The sequence below is a fragment of the Triturus cristatus genome, chromosome 1_1 (genome assembly GCF_964204655.1).
Source record: "Triturus cristatus chromosome 1_1, aTriCri1.1, whole genome shotgun sequence".
Taxonomy (NCBI): Eukaryota; Metazoa; Chordata; class Amphibia; order Caudata; family Salamandridae; genus Triturus; species Triturus cristatus.
Genome location: NC_140579.1, coordinates 108,048,347 through 108,067,577, shown reverse-complemented (window position 1 = coordinate 108,067,577; position 19,231 = coordinate 108,048,347). Strand labels below are relative to the sequence as shown.

The window sequence follows — 19,231 nt, the reverse complement described above, 5'->3', positions numbered from 1 at the left end:
ATGTTATTATTATCACTAATAGCTGGGTTTGTTTGAGACATTCTAACCTGACAGTTCTAACCCTCTACCCTGACTATAGTGACTTTTATTTTTCTAAAATTCTAATGGGACTTAAGCAAGGCCCTAGCAAGACTTTTAGTAATTTTGGAAAAACCAATCTGAATTCTAAAGGCAATTTTTAAGAGTTCTGTCGTGTGATCAGATGGTAACCAAGTAGTCCAACAAATGCAAGTTTGTATCCCACCGCTGATCCACCAATGTGAGAAAGTGGCTCTGTATATACTGTTCCCTAATAGGTACAGGGTGTACAGAGTCCACAGTCCCCCAGAGGCTGATAGAGGTCAAAGTTAGGTATGACCTTACTCTCAAAAGTGGTAGCTTGGTCGAGCAGTAAGGCAGTACCAGAGGACAGTGTAAAGCATTTATTGTACACACTCAGTCAGCAAATGGTTTCACACACTCAATAACTGAACTCTAGGCCAATGGTTTATATATATAAAATATATGCTTGTTTTATTTTTAGAACCACAAAGGGAGTAAAAATATACTTTCTCAGAATGAGAGGTTGAATATAAATACTTTTGTCTTAGGCAATAAATTTGTGTAAACAGTCACAGTTGGTTGCAATAAACAATCCTATTTCCTAAACATAACAATGCATTGAGCTCAATGGTAACTTCAGGTTATTTGTAATAAATTACTTTTCAGATTACTTTTGGAATTCCAGGTCTGGCTCCTAGAACCAGCCTGGGGTCAGTATTCAGAATCAAGTGATGAAAGTCGACTTAACTGTAATGATTTTTAAATAATATTTAGCTATTTCAAAAGTTAGCACTTAGAAAATATTTCACAGAAAACATTCAATGGATCTCTATGGCAAGAAATTCAAATTGCAGGTAGAGTACTTTATCGTTACTTTAGTAATCCAGGACTGGGTGCCTAGACCCAGGACTGGGGTCCTTATCAAAAGCAGGTAAGTAATTTCGTTTGCAGAAATGGTACGATTTTAAAAGAATATTTCAAATTTGCAAAAGTAGACACTTAGAAGAAATTTCACAGAAAAGCAGACAATGGTTTCCTATGGGAGAAAAATGAGTTAGAGGTAAGTATAGTTGTGAACACTTTTCAGAGTCAGGGCTGGGCACCAAGATCCAGCACTGGGAGCTCACCTAGGAGCAGGTGAGTAAATTCGTTTTTGTCACTTGGCTGATTTTTGGTGAATTTTTGCAGTTTTGAAAAGTTCACACTTAGAAGATTTTTGAAGAAAAAGTCAGTCAATGTTACCCTATGAGGAAAACGAAGTTAGCGGTTTAAGGGTAAGTACTCGACTGGTAGAGTTGAAATTCCGGGCATGGACTCAGGGGTCCCCCAGTGTCAGGTAGGTACAGTTGGTTCACCCTCAGCGGTTTCAGGACGGCCGGGTGCAGAGAGAGTTAGGCCCAATGTTATCCTATGAGGGATAGGGGGGCCTTGGTTGGTGGCTGCTGTCTGGCAAGCCACGCGGCTGTGGGAGCTGGGCTCCTGGTCACTTACTCAGGGCAAGTGGGGAAGTAGGTTAGTGTAGAGAGGGCACTGCCAGGGCCACTCGGGCGGCTGGGTGCAGGGTGCTTTTGAGCCTTCGGGCGCTCAATGGAAATCAATGGGAATGTTCCGGTTTGGAAAAAGGCTGCAGGCTCGGGGACGAGGATGCTTCAGGTGCCACCACCACTTCGAGAGGTAAGTTGGGTAGTTGTAGGTTAGGTGGGTACCCCGGGATTGGGCACAGGGGGCCGCAGGGCGCCGGGTGCAGGGGTGCCTTTTGATGTCGGAAATCTTACCCTCTGGTTGATCGCGGTTGGGGTGGCACTCTGTTCTGAGGCTGCAGGCTTCTTCCGGAATGTCGAGGGGGGTCCTTGGGTGCCGGACTCGGGGTCACAGTCGCCGTGGGGTCGTCCTCAGGGTCTTTGTCCACTCCGGCACTGGCCAGGCTTGGCTGGTGCAGAGTGTGTTGGGTCCGCGGTTCCGGGCTGCTGCCCAGGGTTAAAAAATAGGTTTCTTGAGTAGAGCCTCTACTCATGGGAGACCCAGGGGCTTAGAGCCAACAGGTAGCCAGGTCCTCCGGGGTTGGTGAGGTTGCTGGCCACGAGAGATGCCGCGCTGGTGCAGGTTCGAGAGTCGACAGGCCGGTAGGGCTGGGGCCAAAGCAGTTGGTGTCTTCTTCTCTTTTTAGCAGCTGCAGGGCAGGTCCTTGTTCTTCTTGCTCTTCTTGTAGTTTTTTATCTGGAATCTGTCGAAGGAAGGTTCAGGGTGCCCCTAAATACTAGATTTAGGGGCGTTACAGGTAGGCGAAGGCCAGGGACCAATGGGTCCTTGTCCTGGGGTGGGTACACCCCCTATCCTGCCTCTCTCCTGTGGGAGGGGGGCAGTAGCCTAATCCTGATAGGGTAGGGCCCCCCATCCTCAAGATGGCGATAGCCCGGAGATGTGCTTCACCTCGCCTCCCCCACCTGAGGGGTGGGGTGGGCAGGCTGGCACATTCCCTGTCCTTGTATGGGGTTTCCGGCCAAGCTTCCCTCCAGAGTGGGGGGTTGCAGAGGCCTGGGGAATCTCCAAGAGGCGGCATGCCTTTGAAGCTTCCCTTGGCTCATCCGGGGGGGGGGGAGGAGATTTATCACCTCACCCAGGACGTGCATTGTTGCAGGCCCGGGAGAGCAGGGGCTCTCCCACCCAGGGGTCCAGCAACGTGTCTGCTGTGTGGCAGCCTGGGCAGCCTCAGAGCAGACGTGGATTGCAGGTTAGCTGTAAGGGGGCATCTCTAAGATGCCCTCTGGGGTGCTTAGTACATTAAATCCTACACTGGCATCAGTGCGGGTTTAATGTGCTGAGAAGTTTGAGACCAAACTCCCCAGTCTTCAGGGTTGCCATTATGGTGCTGTGGAGCTCGTGTTTGACGAGCTCTCAGCACCATGTACTTGTAATCTGGCAGCACTGTACTTACAGTGCCCAGGAATGGACCTGGGTACTGTAGGGGCACAGGGCTCCTGCTCCTGTGCCCACACCATAGGCATAAGGCACCCAGCCAGAGGGGTGGCTGACATATGCCTTGGCAGTGTAGGTGATGGGCATGGCACACAGAGATGTGTGCCATGTCGACTCTTTGTTTTGTCCTGTGCCCAGACACTCAGCCTGCAAAGGCAGTGTATGTGTGTAAGGGTACAGGGCCTCTAAGGGTGGCACAATGAGTGCTGCAGCCCTTAGAGGCCTTCCCTGGTCACAAGGCCCTGGGTACCTAGGGTACCATTTACTAGGGGCTGACATGTGGCCAGGGTTTGTCAATTTGGAGTTTGTTTTTTAGGGAAGGAACACAGGCCCTGGGCACCTGATTGGCAGGAGCCCAGGGCACAACAAGGAAAAGTGCATCAGCTATTAGGCAAAAAAAAAAGGGGGGGGGTTACTGCAACAGAAACCCACTTTCTCACATGGATAACTAAAGATATTCTTTAAAAATCGTGCGAATAACAAAAACGTATTTACTCAACTGTTTTCAGGAAATGTCCCAGTGCTGGATCTAGGCACCCAGCACTGAGTTAGAAAAAGTAACGTAAAAGTAACTTACCTGCAATTTGTTGAAAAAGCCCATTCATTCCAATGTACTATACCTTCTAAGTGTCGCAATCTATTACATTATCTGTAAATCAAAACCAGTACAATTTCTACTGCATTTCCGAACTGTATTCAATCAAGTAACTTATTACTGCAAAGTATTTTGATGCTTACCTGTACCAGGCTTGATTGATTCTAGAAATAAAACAGTATATTTATTTTACAAAAACAATTGGCCTGGAGTTCAGTTCTTGAATGTGTGAATTCATTTGCTGACTGAGTGTGTACATCAAATGCTCAACACTGTCCTCTGATACTGCATTACTGCTCGACCAAGCTACCACTATTAGAGAGTAAGGTTCTAACTTTAACCTCTGCCTACCTTTGGGGACTCTTGGACTCTATACACACTGTACCTCACTTTGGTGCAGTATATATCTAGAGCCAGTTTCTTACGCAACTCAAACTGCCCACAGAACGCTCTGCAAGTAGATGACCACCAGGGATCCTCTCAAGCCCACAACCAGAGTTTCCTACAGCTACGGGCTAGAGAGCCTGTACCCTCCTGCTAGTGGCCCTGAAAGTCACCTCCTGCACTGCCGATCCAAATGTGATCTCTCCAAAACAATCCAACTACGGCATGCAGACCCCAATCCGAAGTACAGCCATCAACTAACAGTAACTGTGCTGGCCGCCTGCTGAAACCTATCCCGCCTCTTACCTCCGCAAGAGCGTAGAACACTGCCGGTTTCGACTGCCTCGGCGAAAGTACCGCATTCCGCACCGAAAGGGTGTCTTAGTCCCTCACAACCGACCCTGCACTCCATGTGGATCAGACCACCCAAGGAATGGAACTTTAAGTTATAAACTCGCCTAATACACCACTCACTTGAGTCCCTCCTCAGGGGTCTTGAACTATTCGAATATTGCACTTGATTTTTAAACGTGAAAAGTAACTTGACTCGTACTTGCCTTATTATGAAGTCTTGGTCTTTAAAATACTGGAGTATAATTTTATAAAATTGGTCTAGATCTCCTTCTGGAGTCTTGTGTCCATTATTGTTCCTGTGTGTGCAATAGATGTCTTACACTCCTCTGTGTTAGGCCTTAGGCTGCTCACCCACACTACCACTAATATTGCACTTTGGGTTTTCCATTGAGCCCTGTACACTTTTGGGGAACTGTAGGAAGCTGGCTCTGTATATACTATACTAGAGTAAGGTATAGTGTGCACAGTCCATGGAGTCACCAGAGGAATAGCAGAGACTATATTAGGTAAGTACTATCAGCTCTCTGTGGTAGTGAGGGCAAGCAGATAGACTTATCCAGAGGGTGTATTAAGCATTTATTGTTTTCACTTATTCAAGACTGCTGCACACACTCAGACTGAATGCAGACCAATTGAGTGAGTATAAAAAAAGGTATACTTGTAATTTATTTTTAGAACCAAGTAGGACTTGGTACAGGTAGGACAAATATAATTGGAATGCAGGATTTCACAATGAAATGCAGTTATGATTGAAGTTTGCAATAGTTACAGGTTGGTATTGATTCGGAAAGCAGTTTGCTTTATATAATAATTACTTTTAGAATACGTTTGTTACTTTTAGTTCACTTTGAGTACACAACAGTTCAACACTAAGAACATTTTAAGCCCAAAATCTCACAACATGGTTTCATATGGGAAGAAATGGTTATCGGTTTTGCAGTCTAAGTAAACATCTTACAAGTGGGATTTTAGGGGGTTAATACCAGCGTTCCCCAAGGGCTAGATGGGCACTAGAGTTGCACCACCAGCGGCAGTGGGGCAGCCGGGTGCAGAGGCCTAATGTTAGCCAGTGAGGCTAAGGCGGCCTTAGGTTTGGGACTGCTGACTAGCAGGGCACTCTGGTGTGGGAGCAAGGCACCTGGGGTTAACGGTCAGCGCTGCATAGGCCAATGACCAGCACAGGAGCTGCACCACCAGCTGCACTGGGGTGGCTAGGTGCAGGGTGCCTAAAAGATGTCTAGGACCCTGCGCTTTTCACTGGAGACATTCAGTGCGGTGAAGTTGCTGCAGGCTTGGGCAGGGAGACTTCCTGAAGGTGACCACCAGCTGGAGAGTACGTTGGGATCTTGGGGGATGCCTGGACACCTTTGGTTGGCTACCAAAGGTCGTGGCACATCCAGTGACAGGAGAGTCTTCAGGCGTCAGGTTTTCTTACCAGCTGAAGGTGTCGCCTTGAAGCTTGAGGGAGGTTGGGGATCACCAGACCAGGTTCACTGGGGAGACATCGTTGTGGTGTTGGGTCACTCAAATTCGGTACGTGGGCCTCAGGTGCAGAGTGGTGCAGAATCGCCTGAATCCGGATTCTGGGCTTGAAGTCTTTGGCCAGCACTTCTGGTGGGTACACACCCCTACTATGCCACCCTCCAGTGGGAGGGAGCATGAACCTCTACCTTCAAGAAGGAGGGGACTGAAATGTGTGCTTCACCTCGAATACCCCACCTGAGGGGTGGGGTTGTCAAAGGTGGGTACACCTCTCTTCCTGGCTTGGTTTTCCCAACGATTCCCTCACCCAAAGTGGGGACCAGCAACAGTGGGAGCCAGTTGCTGGGGGAAGCTTCCGAAGGCGGTCCGCATTTGAAGCTTCCCCTGATGGGACCCAGCCCATCCTGGGGGAGGAGGCATGACACCGCTACCCAGGATGTGCTTTGTTTCTGGACCCAGAGTGCGGAGGCTCTCTAATCAGGTGTCCAGAAAACTGTCTGGTGGTGGCAAATAGCAGTGGCCATTCAAGAACCACACCAAAGCTGATCGATTTTCAAGGGGCTCTCTAAGATGCCCTCTGAGTGCATTTTACATTAAATCCCACACTGGCATCAGTGTGGGTTTAATGTGCTGAGAAGTTTGCTACCAAATTTCCCAGTTTTTAGTAAAGCCATTATGGAGCTGTAGAGTACGTAATGACCAACTCATAGACCATACTCTTTATGGCTTTACTGCACTTCGTGTCTGGACATAGACACTGTAGGGGCACAGGGCTCATGCCACTATGGGACTAGTGCACCCAGCTAGAGGGGTGACTTACCTAGGCCTCAGGCAGTGGGTTGGAGATTTGGCACACAGGAATGTGTGCCATGTCGACGCTTTACTTTTTTCTACAACAAAACACGCAGGCTGCAATGGCAGTGTGTGGGTGTGTAAAGGTACAGGGCCTCTAAGGGTGGCACAATAAGTGCTGCAGCCGTTAGAGGTCTTCCCTGGTCACAGTGCCCTGGGTACCTGTGGTACCATTTACCAGGGGCTGACCTGTGGCCAGAGATGCCAATTGGGTTAGTTTTGGGGATAGAACAGGCCTTGGGAACTTGATTGGAGGACCTCAAGACCCCCTAAAACGTCCCCTAAATACAGTATTTAGGGGCCAGCCCTGAATCAAGAAGGCAGATCCAGCAAGATAAGAAGGAGGACCGTGCAGAGCTAACAAGAGGACGCTGCCCACTGACTCCCTTCGAATCGGCTCCTGAGAAACCCTGGTGTGTCTTGCAGCCAGCAACCTCAAAAACCCCGGAGGACCTCTGCCTTCACTTCAAAGACTGAAATCTCCCGTGAACACCGGACTTGTTCAAACTGCAGCTTCCTATGCCAACCAGAGACCGCAAATCCAGCTCACTCTGCACCCGCCGAACCTGGCCAGAGCGGAAAACCACCACGGGGAGGTCCCCCTGGTGACCCTGACCCGCGATCCGGCGACCCCTGACCTGCCTCAAAACCTCCAGATGCCTACAGCCTCAATCCAGAGGACCACCCCTACCGCGACCAGAGCGGGTAAGAAAATCTGACGTCCAAAGGTACCAGACGCCCCATGGCCTTGTGTACCCTAACAGACGGCACCTAACCAAACCACAATATCCCAACTTACCCCTCGAAGTGGTGGTCGCACCCAGTAGATCCTTGTCCACGAGCCTGCAGTGTTTCTTTGTCCCAGAGTTTCTCCATTGAAAACAGGGCACCCGACCTCAAAACAGCACCATGCACCCGGCCGCCCAAGTGCCGCTGAGGGTGCACCTTTGGTGCTACTTTGGTCTCCAACTTGCCCCGAGCTTAACTCTAGGAGGTTTGCTCCCACAACCCAGTGGCGCAGTCTCTCTCTCTCTCTCGCGCAGTCTCTCTCTCTCTCGCGCAGTCTCTCTCTCTCTCGCGCAGTCTCTCTCGCGCAGTCTCTCTCTCTCGCGCAGTCTCTCTCTCTCTCGCAGTCTCTCTCTCTCTCGCAGTCTCTCTCTCTCTCGCAGTCTCTCTCTCTCGCAGTCTCTCTCTCGCAGTCTCTCTCTCTCTCTCGCAGTCTCTCTCTCTCGCAGTCTCTCTCTCTCGCAGTCTCTCTCTCTCGCAGTCTCTCTCTCGCAGTCTCTCTCTCTCTCTCGCAGTCTCTCTCTCTCTCTCGCAGTCTCTCTCTCTCTCTCGCAGTCTCTCTCTCTCTCTCGCAGTCTCTCGCAGTCTCTCTCTCTCGCAGTCTCTCTCTCTCGCAGTCTCTCTCTCTCGCAGTCTCTCTCTCGCAGTCTCTCTCTCTCGCAGTCTCTCTCTCTCGCAGTCTCTCTCTCTCTCGCAGTCTCTCTCTCTCTCTCGCAGTCTCTCTCTCTCTCTCTCTCGCAGTCTCTCTCTCTCTCTCGCAGTCTCTCTCTCTCTCTCGCAGTCTCTCTCTCTCTCTCGCAGTCTCTCTCTCTCTCTCGCAGTCTCTCTCTTTCTCTCTCGCAGTCTCTCTCTCTCTCTCGCAGTCTCTCTCTCTCTCTCTCTCGCAGTCTCTCTCTCTCTCGCAGTCTCTCTCTCTCTCGCAGTCTCTCTCTCTCTCTCTCTCGCAGTCTCTCTCTCTCTCTCTCTCGCGCGCAGTCTCTCTCTCTCCCTCTCTCGCAGTCTCTCTTAAGAGAAAAAACTTAAGAGGGTCCCAAAGGCGAGACCTATTGGCTATGCTAATGGTGGTTAGTGTACCCTTCTGCAGAGGTGTTTATTATATGGCCACACATTTGAGTGAAAACCTGGAAGTTGGTTCAGATAAGAAGCTGGAAGAGGTTCAAAGCAAAAAGGTTGTTTTAAAGAAATGATAATATTCAATACCTGCTCTTTGAGACTGGAAATAAATTTCCCATAAAGGAGTGAGGAGAATAATCCAGTCTTGTGTGTATGTATAGAAGTACCTTTATGCTCTCGAACAGATGCAATCAAAATTTCAAAAAAACATATGGTCATCAAATTCCTGGGTGGCCTACTTATACATACCTACTGTCCAATTTACATCTGAAGTGATTATGATAGAAAGGATGGATTTCTTTAAACAGTTTTTTAATGATTCCTCGGTCAGACTTTAGAAGGATCATTCTGGGTAGTTTCCACAATTTTATTTTTTCCACAACTGTCTTTTAAGACTATTTTAAAAAGAATTAAAGTCTTTAACTAAACAGGTTTCTAAAAAATGTTCAGTTCTCAGATATTAAAAGTAGTATTTTTCTATTGTAAAAATTGTCAAGGTGCAGAATCAATACCAAGTAATTTATTACATATACCTGCTGGAACACTAGTAAAAGGTAGTTCAGGGGTCAGAGAACAAAAATAAAAGATCCTTCACAAAAACAACCACCCATGCGAACATATAGCAACCCCAAGCTATCATTCACTTAATAACCTATCTTAAAACTCTACTATGGACTACTATACAACACCACCATGATCGCAAAAGGATAGGCAACTTCTCCTCCAAGCCATATGGTTGTTTATAGCTCACCAGCGCCCAAGCACTAAACTATCAGCCCAGCTGCAACACGTACTCACTTCTGCGTCTGCTGCTCCCCCTTTTGTTCAGTTAGCCTGCGTTTAGCCTCTTCATTCAACTGGTTAGCAAGCTCCTTTTGATGAGCTCTTCTCTTCTCCTCAGCTGTCATTTCGTTCTATTGATGGGGAAGGAGAATCAAGACCGTATCACAAACCGGGCATGGCAATCACGGCAGATATTTTTGGGGTAGGGAATGAGAAATAACATATGAAAGAGGAATAAGGGGGTGAGGGAGAATAACCTGAACAGTGCTTTGTTACTTCGTGGAGCTAGATCACACTACATCAAAAAAATTAATTACACAAAGATGAGAACTGTCCATAAGATAGCACAGGGCCATAAACATACATCTTTAGCACAGAAAATATACTTCCGAAAAAATGTGTAGAAAAAGTAGCTTTACCCTTGTCCTCTCTGCAAGCAGCGTAGCTCCGCCACGAGCACCACGGCCCAGCAGCTCTTCAGCCTCATTTTTGTCCTCTTCCGCCTCCTCCTCATCCTCATTCTAAGTTGAGAAGAAATGTCAAAAGGTCATTTCCGCAATAGCAAGCAACATTGGTCAACCAGGTACCAACACATTTGTCCCAAACACAAAGAAATGACAGTAGTGTAACAGGGCTAGTCTTGTCAACGTCTTTTAGTTACAAATATCCAACTGGGAACAAGTGATTTCACTACTGGGCTTCGCATAATCAGTGAGCCCACCAATGCTGAGCCATCTAATCATAACAAAAATCATGGCTTGGGTGATTGCTGGATCCCTTCCTCACCTAGGAAAGGTTCCCATTGATTTTTCAGAAGGCTATCTGAATTCAAATGAAAGACCGCAAAACCCGTAATCCTTTATGTATTTTGTACACCCGAGTCTTCTCACCTTTAAAAAGATGCCAACGTTTTTCACTTTTTTCTTGACAGTGGTGAGAACTGTGGCTGGTCCTTCCTAAAAAAACAAAAAAATGGCATAGTAAATTAACAATAGCATCTAAATGCAAAATAATTTAGAGCGGTCACCTCAACAAACAAGTATTGTCAAATCCAAAGGTACGCTCTTTCGGAACCTACTGCCTTTGGCAATGTTTTTTCTGATGCGGTTTTAATTTTTTTTTTCTTTTTATCGACAATCAAAAGGCACATTGATGCAGCCACTGTTGGCTGTAACGTTACTTTGTAAGCGTGCTCAGGGCTCACGACAGCAGGCTGGGCTAAATAAAAACAAAGCAAGAGAAGGAGACCGCAACAAGGAGTACGTGGGAGAAGCACTCAAGAGAATGCAACACAGAGTGCGCACAGGGCAGTGGGAAAAAGCTAAAGAGCTGAAAAACAGCATGCACTCTGGTGGAGTGCCCAACTAAAAGGAAAAGGAAAATGCTACTTATCAGTATGCATCTGTTCTTGGCATGTAGAGCTGCAGATCCACACACACTGCATAGATCGCCATCTTGTGTTGGGCCCAGATGTTTGCACTTGTTTTTGTCTTGGAAAAGTATTTGGAAGTCACGAGCTAGGGGACTCCTCCTTTGGATGATAATGCCCAAGGGCATCGATTCTATCTTTTTCGCCAGCAGGGAAGTGATGGATTTTTGTGAGTAACAGATAAGATGCCCATGTATGCTGTATCTAAATAAGATAGTACTGGAACAAATAGAGGTAGCCGGGGAGGTGGGTGAGCGTGTGTGGATCTTCAGCTCTACATGCCAAGAACAGATGCATACTGGTAAGTAGCATTTTCCGTTCAAAGGCATATGAGCTGCAGATCACACACTATGCATAGATTGCATAGCAGTACCCCTTCCGAGCGGCGACCACCAGTATCTTTTGCAGTAGTCTGAAATAATGTTTTGAGTACAGCCTGGCCCACATTGGCTTGTTTTGTTTGCAAATCTACACAATAGTGCTTTGTGAATGTGTGCGGTGTAGCTGCTTTGCAGATGTCATCTAAGGAAATGTTTCCTAAAAATGCCATTGAAGCCCCTATCTTACGTGTAGAGTGGGATTTTGAGGGAACTGATAATGTACGTTTTGCTTTGTGATAGCAAACCTGTATGCATTTGACAATCCACCTTGCTATCCCAGATTTTGATATGGGGTTGCCTTTATGTGGTGGTGAGAAGGACAAGAAAAGTTGTTTGGTTTTGCGAAAAGGTTTTGTTCTTTCAATTTAATAAAGCAGTGCTCTTTTTACATCCGTTTGTGGTTGCGAGAAGAATACTGGCAACTCCACAGACTGGTTGAGGTGGAAGGGAGAAATAACCTTAGGGAAGAGTTTGGATTGGTTCTGAGAACCACTTTGCTATGATGAAGTTGTAAAAAAGGTTCTTGAATAGTTACTGCCTGTAGCTCACTGACTCTTCTAAGGGAAGTAATGGCCACTAGGAAAGCGACTTTCCATGTTAGAAGTTGTAGCTCGCATTTGTGCAGAGGTTCAAAAGGAGGGTCCATTAGTCTTGTGAGAACCATGTTTAAATACCACACAGGTGAGGGTGGTACCCTGGGAGGAATTATTCGTTTGAGGCCTTCCATAAATGCTTTGATGGCAGGTACCCTGAATAGCGTCAAGTGTCTATTTTGTAAGTAGGCTGCTATGGCAGCGAGGTGTAACCTAATAGATGCGTATGCTAAGTTACACCTTTGGAGATGCAGTAGGTAACCTATGATGTGTTGAATAGACACATCTAGAGGATTGATGAGGTTATTGTGACAATATATCACAAATCGTTTCCACTTGGCTGCATAGCAGGCTCTAGTGGTGGGGCGTCTAGCTTCCTTGATAATGTTCATACAGTCAGGGGGAAGGTTAAGGTAACCAAACTAAGACCTCAGGAGCCAAATCGCTAGGTTAAGCTGTGCTGGGTCTGGGTGTCTGATCTCTCCACGGCTCTCGGTTAAGAGGCGTTGGGAGAGGTGTCGTTTTTGGTGCAGGACTACAGATAGTTCCAGTAATGTGGTGTACCATGGTTGTCTGGCCCATGTTGGAGCAACTAGGATGAGAGTCAGTGAGTGTTGCTGTAATTTGAGCACCACCAGTGGAATGAGTGGGAGAGGCAGAAAAGCGCACGCAAATCTGCCTGACCAACTCATCCATATGGCGATTCCTTTGGACAATGGGTGTGGATATCTGGCGGCGAAGCTTGAGCATTTGGCGTTTGTGTGTGGCAAAGAGATCTATCTCTGGTAGCCCCCCCAAGTGGAAAAATGGTTGAAGAACTTGCGGATGAAGTTTCCACTTGTGAATCTGTTGCGTCTGACGACTTAACAGATCGGCTATGTTGTTCTGGACTCCCGGGACATGTTGCGCTAGGAGAAAAATGTTCTGAGGAATAGCCCATCTCCATATGCTTTGCGCTAGTTGAGAGAGCTGTAGGGAGTGTGTCCCGCCTTGTTTCTGTATGTAGTACATGGCTGTCATGTTGTAGGTGCAGACTAGGACAGCTTTGGCTGATATTTGTTTCTGGAATACCTTGAGCGCTAGGAAGATGGCTAGTAACTCCAGGTGATTAATGTGGAGTAACTTTTGTTGAGGCGTCCACCTGCCCTGCAGGGTGTGATGTAACAGATGAGCTCCCCAGCCGGAGAGCGATGCGTCCGCTGTTAGCACAATCTGTGGAACCGGCTCGAGGAACGGTCGCCCTAGGGAAAGGTTTTTTGTGTTCCACCACTGCAGAGAGCGATGCGTGCGTCTGTCCACCAACACCAGATCTGTTAGCTGACCTTGAGCCTGGTTCCACTGACGTGCCAGACATTCCTGCAGGGGGCGCATCTGGAGTCTTGTGTGAGGTACTATGAATATGCAAGAGGCCATCATCCCTATCAACTGTATGAACACTCGAGCTGGAAGAGTGTTGCAGCTGAAATTTTGATATGAGGCTTTGTATGCTTGCCATCCTGGTTTTTCTGGGATATGCAAGTGCTTTTGAGGTGTTTATTGTGGCACTGAGGTACTGTTGTATGCGGGACGGTTGTAGGTGACAGTGTGGTTTACTGTAAACTCTAATTCGTGGAGTAGTTGGATTGTGGCGTGAGTGTGAGGTACACACTGATGGTATGAGTTGGCTTTTATAAGCCAATCGTCTAAGTTTGGGAAAACGTGGATATGCTGTCTTCTTAGGTGAGAACCATGTGGGTGGAGAGCGCACTCTGTTTAAATTTTAAAGTTTAAAAATAGTTTAAAGCGATATGCGTGCTAGATTGCAAATATGTCTGCAATACATGTGTGTGATAAATGAATAAAGTGGCCTAGACCCTACGTGGTGACCAGGATAGCAATCTGCACTGCTTGTGAGTTTTTTTACATTCAATGCAATTTATTATTCAATTGACATTAGAATATAAACATCATAAACTAAATCAGCATTCAATGTTTATAGATCAGGCATAAACTTTTCTATAACAATTCACATTGATATTTTACATTGTACAATTCATTTTGTATCAAAGATTATTGTGGTACCAGAACCCTGGTGCCGAAACCCAATGCATTTCGGGACATGAAGTCCCTTCGTCAGGGGTATTTCTAGAAGAAAAAAAAAAGAGAAAGAAAAGGAGACCATTCTCAGTTGGTGCACATTTGCAGTTACTTTTTATAGTATTGTGTTCCCTTCACCATCGTGTTGTGTCCCCGTATATATGTGACTTTCACTAACTATCTCAGTTCCACGAGATAATCCTTCACTGCATAAAAATAAAGAAAGACCAAAATTCTATTGAACCAGACCGTCAATCAAAAATAATGAATGATAAATTATAAGTTCAACGTTTTCATAGATACCAGACTCCTACCTGATAGCAATATGTATGAGTAATCAATATTTCAAAATCCCGTCCCCTCTCAGGAACATCTGAAAACATAAAATGTCATTTTCTGTACCAGTGTTATAGCGCATGATTCTCTCAACAAAACTACAGAGCTAAAGGTAATCAACTCACCTCGTTAAGAGCATGAATGTGAGTTAAACGCGACCGTTTGAAAATACGAGCTGTATGGTTCACTGAATGAAAGTATTTCCTCCAGTAACCCAATTTTTTGTGTCACCTAGAACATATGAAAACGCGAATGAGAAATACATCCAAATATTTGCACTTGCAACCACCATCTATCTTTATTAAGTCGCAGGCCGCTTACCGAGTATCTTAATGAACAAGCTTCAGTGTCAATCGATCGTTCCCGAAAAGTGTAAACGTCATCACGCAATTAAACATGAAAAGCGGACTCAACGAGGGCTTCGTGAAGCATATGCGGATCAACTAGCTTAAACGGTCAACACAGAAAGCGGACTTCAACTAGGTTTCTTAATCGGGGCATCCGATGTATAATTAACTATCTCTTGAGCCAAAACTCAAACTGACTCAGCAAGAAAAAATAAGAATGCTCAGAAACCCAATGATTTTACAGACAGCAAGCTTGACTCTCAGTGTTACTTCAGAATTCTAGAGTGTAATTAGTAGTTAACATGGTTTGTACCCACCACAAAAGTGCAGCTAAATATGTATGGTGACTGTGTGTGAATGTTATTTCAAATGGTCACTGCTCATTAAGCGCTGTTTCACACATGATTTTCAAGGTATTTCAACCATTGGTAATGCAAAAAACATAAAAACATTAAAAACGATCACAAAATGATACGGAATATGTGCATTTCAAATCGATCAACAAATTATATACAAAATAATACTGAATTTGTGCATTTCAAATCAATCAACAAATTATGTGTAATTAGTAGGTCTGGTGTCATTATTTCTATTGTTTGAATGTAAGTGGATGACTTTTTACTGAGCTGACGCGTGTGGAGCCTTTAGTGATTGCTCAGATTATGAATACGTGTGTTTATAAAAAAACAAGCCATTTCCAGTTTATCATTAAGACCGTATGGTGTCATGGTCTAATTTTTTGATCCAAAAGACTTCCCTCTGTAAAAGGTATTTCGAATTATCTCTATCCGGATATCTTGGCACTTCCTCTATGATTTGGAATTTGAGTTGTGCTATTTGATGGTGCTGTTCTTCCCAATGTGTTGCTAAACTCGATGTAGAATTCTTAGTTCGAATTTTGAGTTTGTGTTCTGTCAGTCTTATTTTCATTTTTCTTTCAGTTTTACCCACATATAATAGTACGCACGGTCATTTTATGATATACACCACATTTTCAGAATTGCACGTCGTCCTACTGAGAATCTTGATTTTAGCGCCGGTACGAGGGTGCAGCAAAATATCTCCTGGAATTGCATTATTGCAATGGATGCAATTCCAACATTTAAATGTGCCTCCTTTCAGGGTTGTGGATTTCATGGTTGTAGTAAATGTTCTCTTTTTTGATAGCATTTTTTTAAGATTGTGTGCCCGGGTATATGCAAACAATGGTTTCTCACTAAATACTCCATTAAAGTCTGTTTCAGATTCCAGTAAATCCAACCTTTTGCATATAATTCTTTTGATAGCGGACGTTGTGGAATATTTCGACACAAAAACAGTGCGAGTATTTTTTGGTATGATGTTCTTTGTCAAAAGTTTCTCCCGAGGTATATTCTTCACTTTGTTTAATTGTTCTTGTAAAAGATCTGTTGGATATCCTCTTTGCACATAGTTCGTTGTTTGTTGCTGCCATGTTTTCTTACAAGTTTCTTCTGTAGATGAAATCCGGCGGGTTCTCAAAAATTGGGACACTGGTAAATTTTTGATTAAATACGGTGGATGAAAACTGTTGAACAGTAAAGCATTGTTTTTGTCTGTGGGCTTTTTAAAAACGCTGGTGTTAATTTGCCCCATTTCAATATCAATCCAAACATCCAAAAAAGAAAGTGCCTTTTTGCTAGTCGTGTAGGTGAATTGTATTCTAGGATCAATTAGATTAAGTGTACGTATGTTGTCGATTAATGCTGTCTCTGATTTCTTCCAAATGAGGAAAATATCGTCACTATATCGACGGAAAAATATAAATCCTTCTTGCCATGTGGAATCTGATAAGATGTAATCATTTTTTAATTTTGCCATAAATGTGTTCGCATAGACTGGTGCTCCTGGAAAACCCATAGAAGTGCCGTTTAACTGTGTGTAAAAATCTTTCCAATAAAAGTAACTATTCTGTAGACAGAATTCCAGAAATTGGATAATTAAACTTTTGGGTGCACCTAGATCTTCTTGACTAAGTAGAGCCCATTCAACTGCTTCAAGTCCATCAGCATGTGGTATGGAAGTGTACAAAGCTACTACGTCAATAGTACACAAAATCAAATCTTCATTAAATTCCAAATCAAGTCTTCAAACTCCGCAAAAAGTCGGTGGTGTCTTCTACCTATGTTCCCCAATTTTGGACAAATGGTTGAAGATAAGTATCAATGAATCGTCCTGGTTTTTCAAAGATCGATTCACAGCCTGAAACAATAGGTCTGAATGGAGGATCAACCAAACTTTTGTATTTTAGCAAGGAGGTAAATTCTTGGGCTCCGTGGAAATTGATTGGTAAGATACTTTTTTGTCGAAGCATCTATCAAATGTAACTCCTCTGCTTTTTCCAAGATTTGATTGAGAAGTTTGAAAATTTCAAAAGTGGGATCCTGTGTAAGGTGTCCGTAAATTGCTCCATTATTCACATGTTCCATGACTTTGTCATAATATTCCGTATCCATCATTACAAGACCCCCTCCTTTATCCGCTTTTTGAAATATTATGTTTGGATTTCTCGCTAGTGATGACAATATACTGTATTCAGCTCTGCTTAGATTTTTTTGAATATTGGATGGATTTAAGATCCTTTTTGACAAGGAGTTCAAAAGTATCCAGGGTTTTATGCAGAGCAGCACCATAGAGAAAACATGTCTTTCGAATCAATAGCAAACATCACAGAAAATCGCGCATCTACTAAGGTTTACACTACTGAGGATGCCAATGAAATCTACAATCTCATTAAGGAGACAAAATCATTCAGTGCACAAAGTGGATCAATCACCCAACAGTTGCGCCAACTTGAATACCTCACCAGGAGAGAGTTGAATCAACGCTTACACGCTTCAACGCTCATTCAATACCATCGCGTAAAAAGGATCCCTCGTGGTCTCAGATTAGCAATACGACCAATGCTATTCAGACTTCAGAATAATCAACAATTCATGGAAAAATGGTACTCGATATTAAATAAATGTTCGCTGGACCTGATTCTACTAATAATTGAGGAAGTCAAAAACTATCCACGATTTGGAAGAAGAAATTATAACTTTGAAAAGTGATTTATCAATAAGGATGGATGAAGAACCATGGGGTAAATTTCTGGAAGAACTGAATTGCAAACTAGACAAATATGGAAAAGAATTACAAGAAACTAAATTAAGAAAGTTCAAAAGAGACACAATCGATTATAAGTTGAACGAAGCCTATACATGGGCGGATGTCTACGCCCAAAGAAGATTCAACTTGAGGAATATTCAAACATCCTCGGAAGAAAGTGTTGTGTCTGAATCAGAAACTAAAACAGCTAGAACCCCTTTTAGAAGCAGAGAGGGCAAGAAGACTTCTGGAAAATCTTCTGAAGATAATTCATTTGCAACCACGTCTAATGCTTCTTTTTTAGAAAGGGGGAAATATCAAGATCGACCACCAGAACAAACCCAAGACAAGAACCAAAGCAAAAGTGGACTGTCAAAACCAGGAAAGGACAAAGAAAAAGAAAAAAGCAAGAAAGGTTTGAGGAGTCAAACGAAAGTCTCATAATCAACATTTCCTCTGTTCAATTAACAAAACTAGAAGAAAAAGTACTAAACAAAGGAACATCCTTTGTGAGTACATACAACACAACAGAATTAGAAACAGAAGTAGCCTTCTTCAAATTTATGAGAATACTAAGACTTCGGAACTTTTTCACAAATATTTGCCCTACTGAATCCACCAAAGAAACATCATCTTTAAAACTTTTAAACCCAAAAGTACGTTTATGGCACCAGTGTCCCATAAAACCCTGGATACTTTTGAACTCCTTGTCAAAAAGGATCTTAAAACCATCCAATATTAAAAAAAATCTAAAAATCTAAGCAGAGCTGAATACAGTATATTGTCATCACTAGCGAGAAATCCAAACATAATATTTCAAAAACACGGATAAAGGAGGGGGTCTTGTAATGATAGATACGGAATATTATCACAAGAAAGTCATGGAACATGTGAATAATGGAGCAATTTACGGACACCTTACACAGGATCCCACTTTTGAAATTTTGAAACTTCTCAATCAAATCTTGGAAAAAGCAGAGGAGTTACATTGGATAGATGCTTCGACAAAAAAGTATCTTACCAATCAATTTCCACGGAGACCAAGAATTTACCTCCTCCCTAAAATACACAAAAGTTTGGTTGATCCTCCATTCAGACCTATTGTTTCAGGCTGTGAATCGATCTTTGAAAAACCAGGACGATTCATTGATACTTATCTTCAACCATTTGTCCAAAATTGGGGAACATATGTAGAAGACACCACCGACTTTTTGCGGAGTTTGAAGACTCTTGATTTGGAATTTAATGAAGATTGGATTTTGTGTACTATTGACGTAGTAGCCTTGTACACTTCCGTACCACATGCTGATGTACTTGAAGCAGTTGAATGGGCTCTACTTAGTCAAGAAGATCTAGATGCACCCAAAAGTTTCATTATCCAATTACTGGAATTCTGTCTACAGATTAGTTACTTTTATTGGAAAGATTTTTTACACATAGTTAAACTGCACTTCTATGGGTTTTCCAGGAGCACCAGTCTATGCGAACACATTTATGGCAAAATTCGAAAATGATTACATCTTATCAGATTCCACATGGCAAGAAGGATTTGTATTTTTCCGTCGATATATTGACGATATTTTCCTCATTTGGAT

General features: G+C 44.0%; 1 protein-coding gene across 2 annotated transcripts in view; it reads right to left on the bottom strand.

The window, feature by feature from the left end:
• Positions 1 to 19,231, bottom strand: part of LOC146869675 (FACT complex subunit SPT16-like) — a 406,055-nt gene that overhangs the window by 172,094 nt on the left and 214,730 nt on the right. For both annotated transcript variants that reach the window (XM_085609928.1, XM_085609943.1), the window contains exons 11-13: positions 10,258 to 10,323; positions 9,787 to 9,888; positions 9,383 to 9,498 (exon numbers count right to left, since the gene is read on the bottom strand). In XM_085609928.1, coding sequence (XP_085466054.1) covers positions 9,383 to 9,498; positions 9,787 to 9,888; positions 10,258 to 10,323 — 284 coding nt within the window. The remainder of the gene's footprint in view (positions 1 to 9,382; positions 9,499 to 9,786; positions 9,889 to 10,257; positions 10,324 to 19,231) is intronic.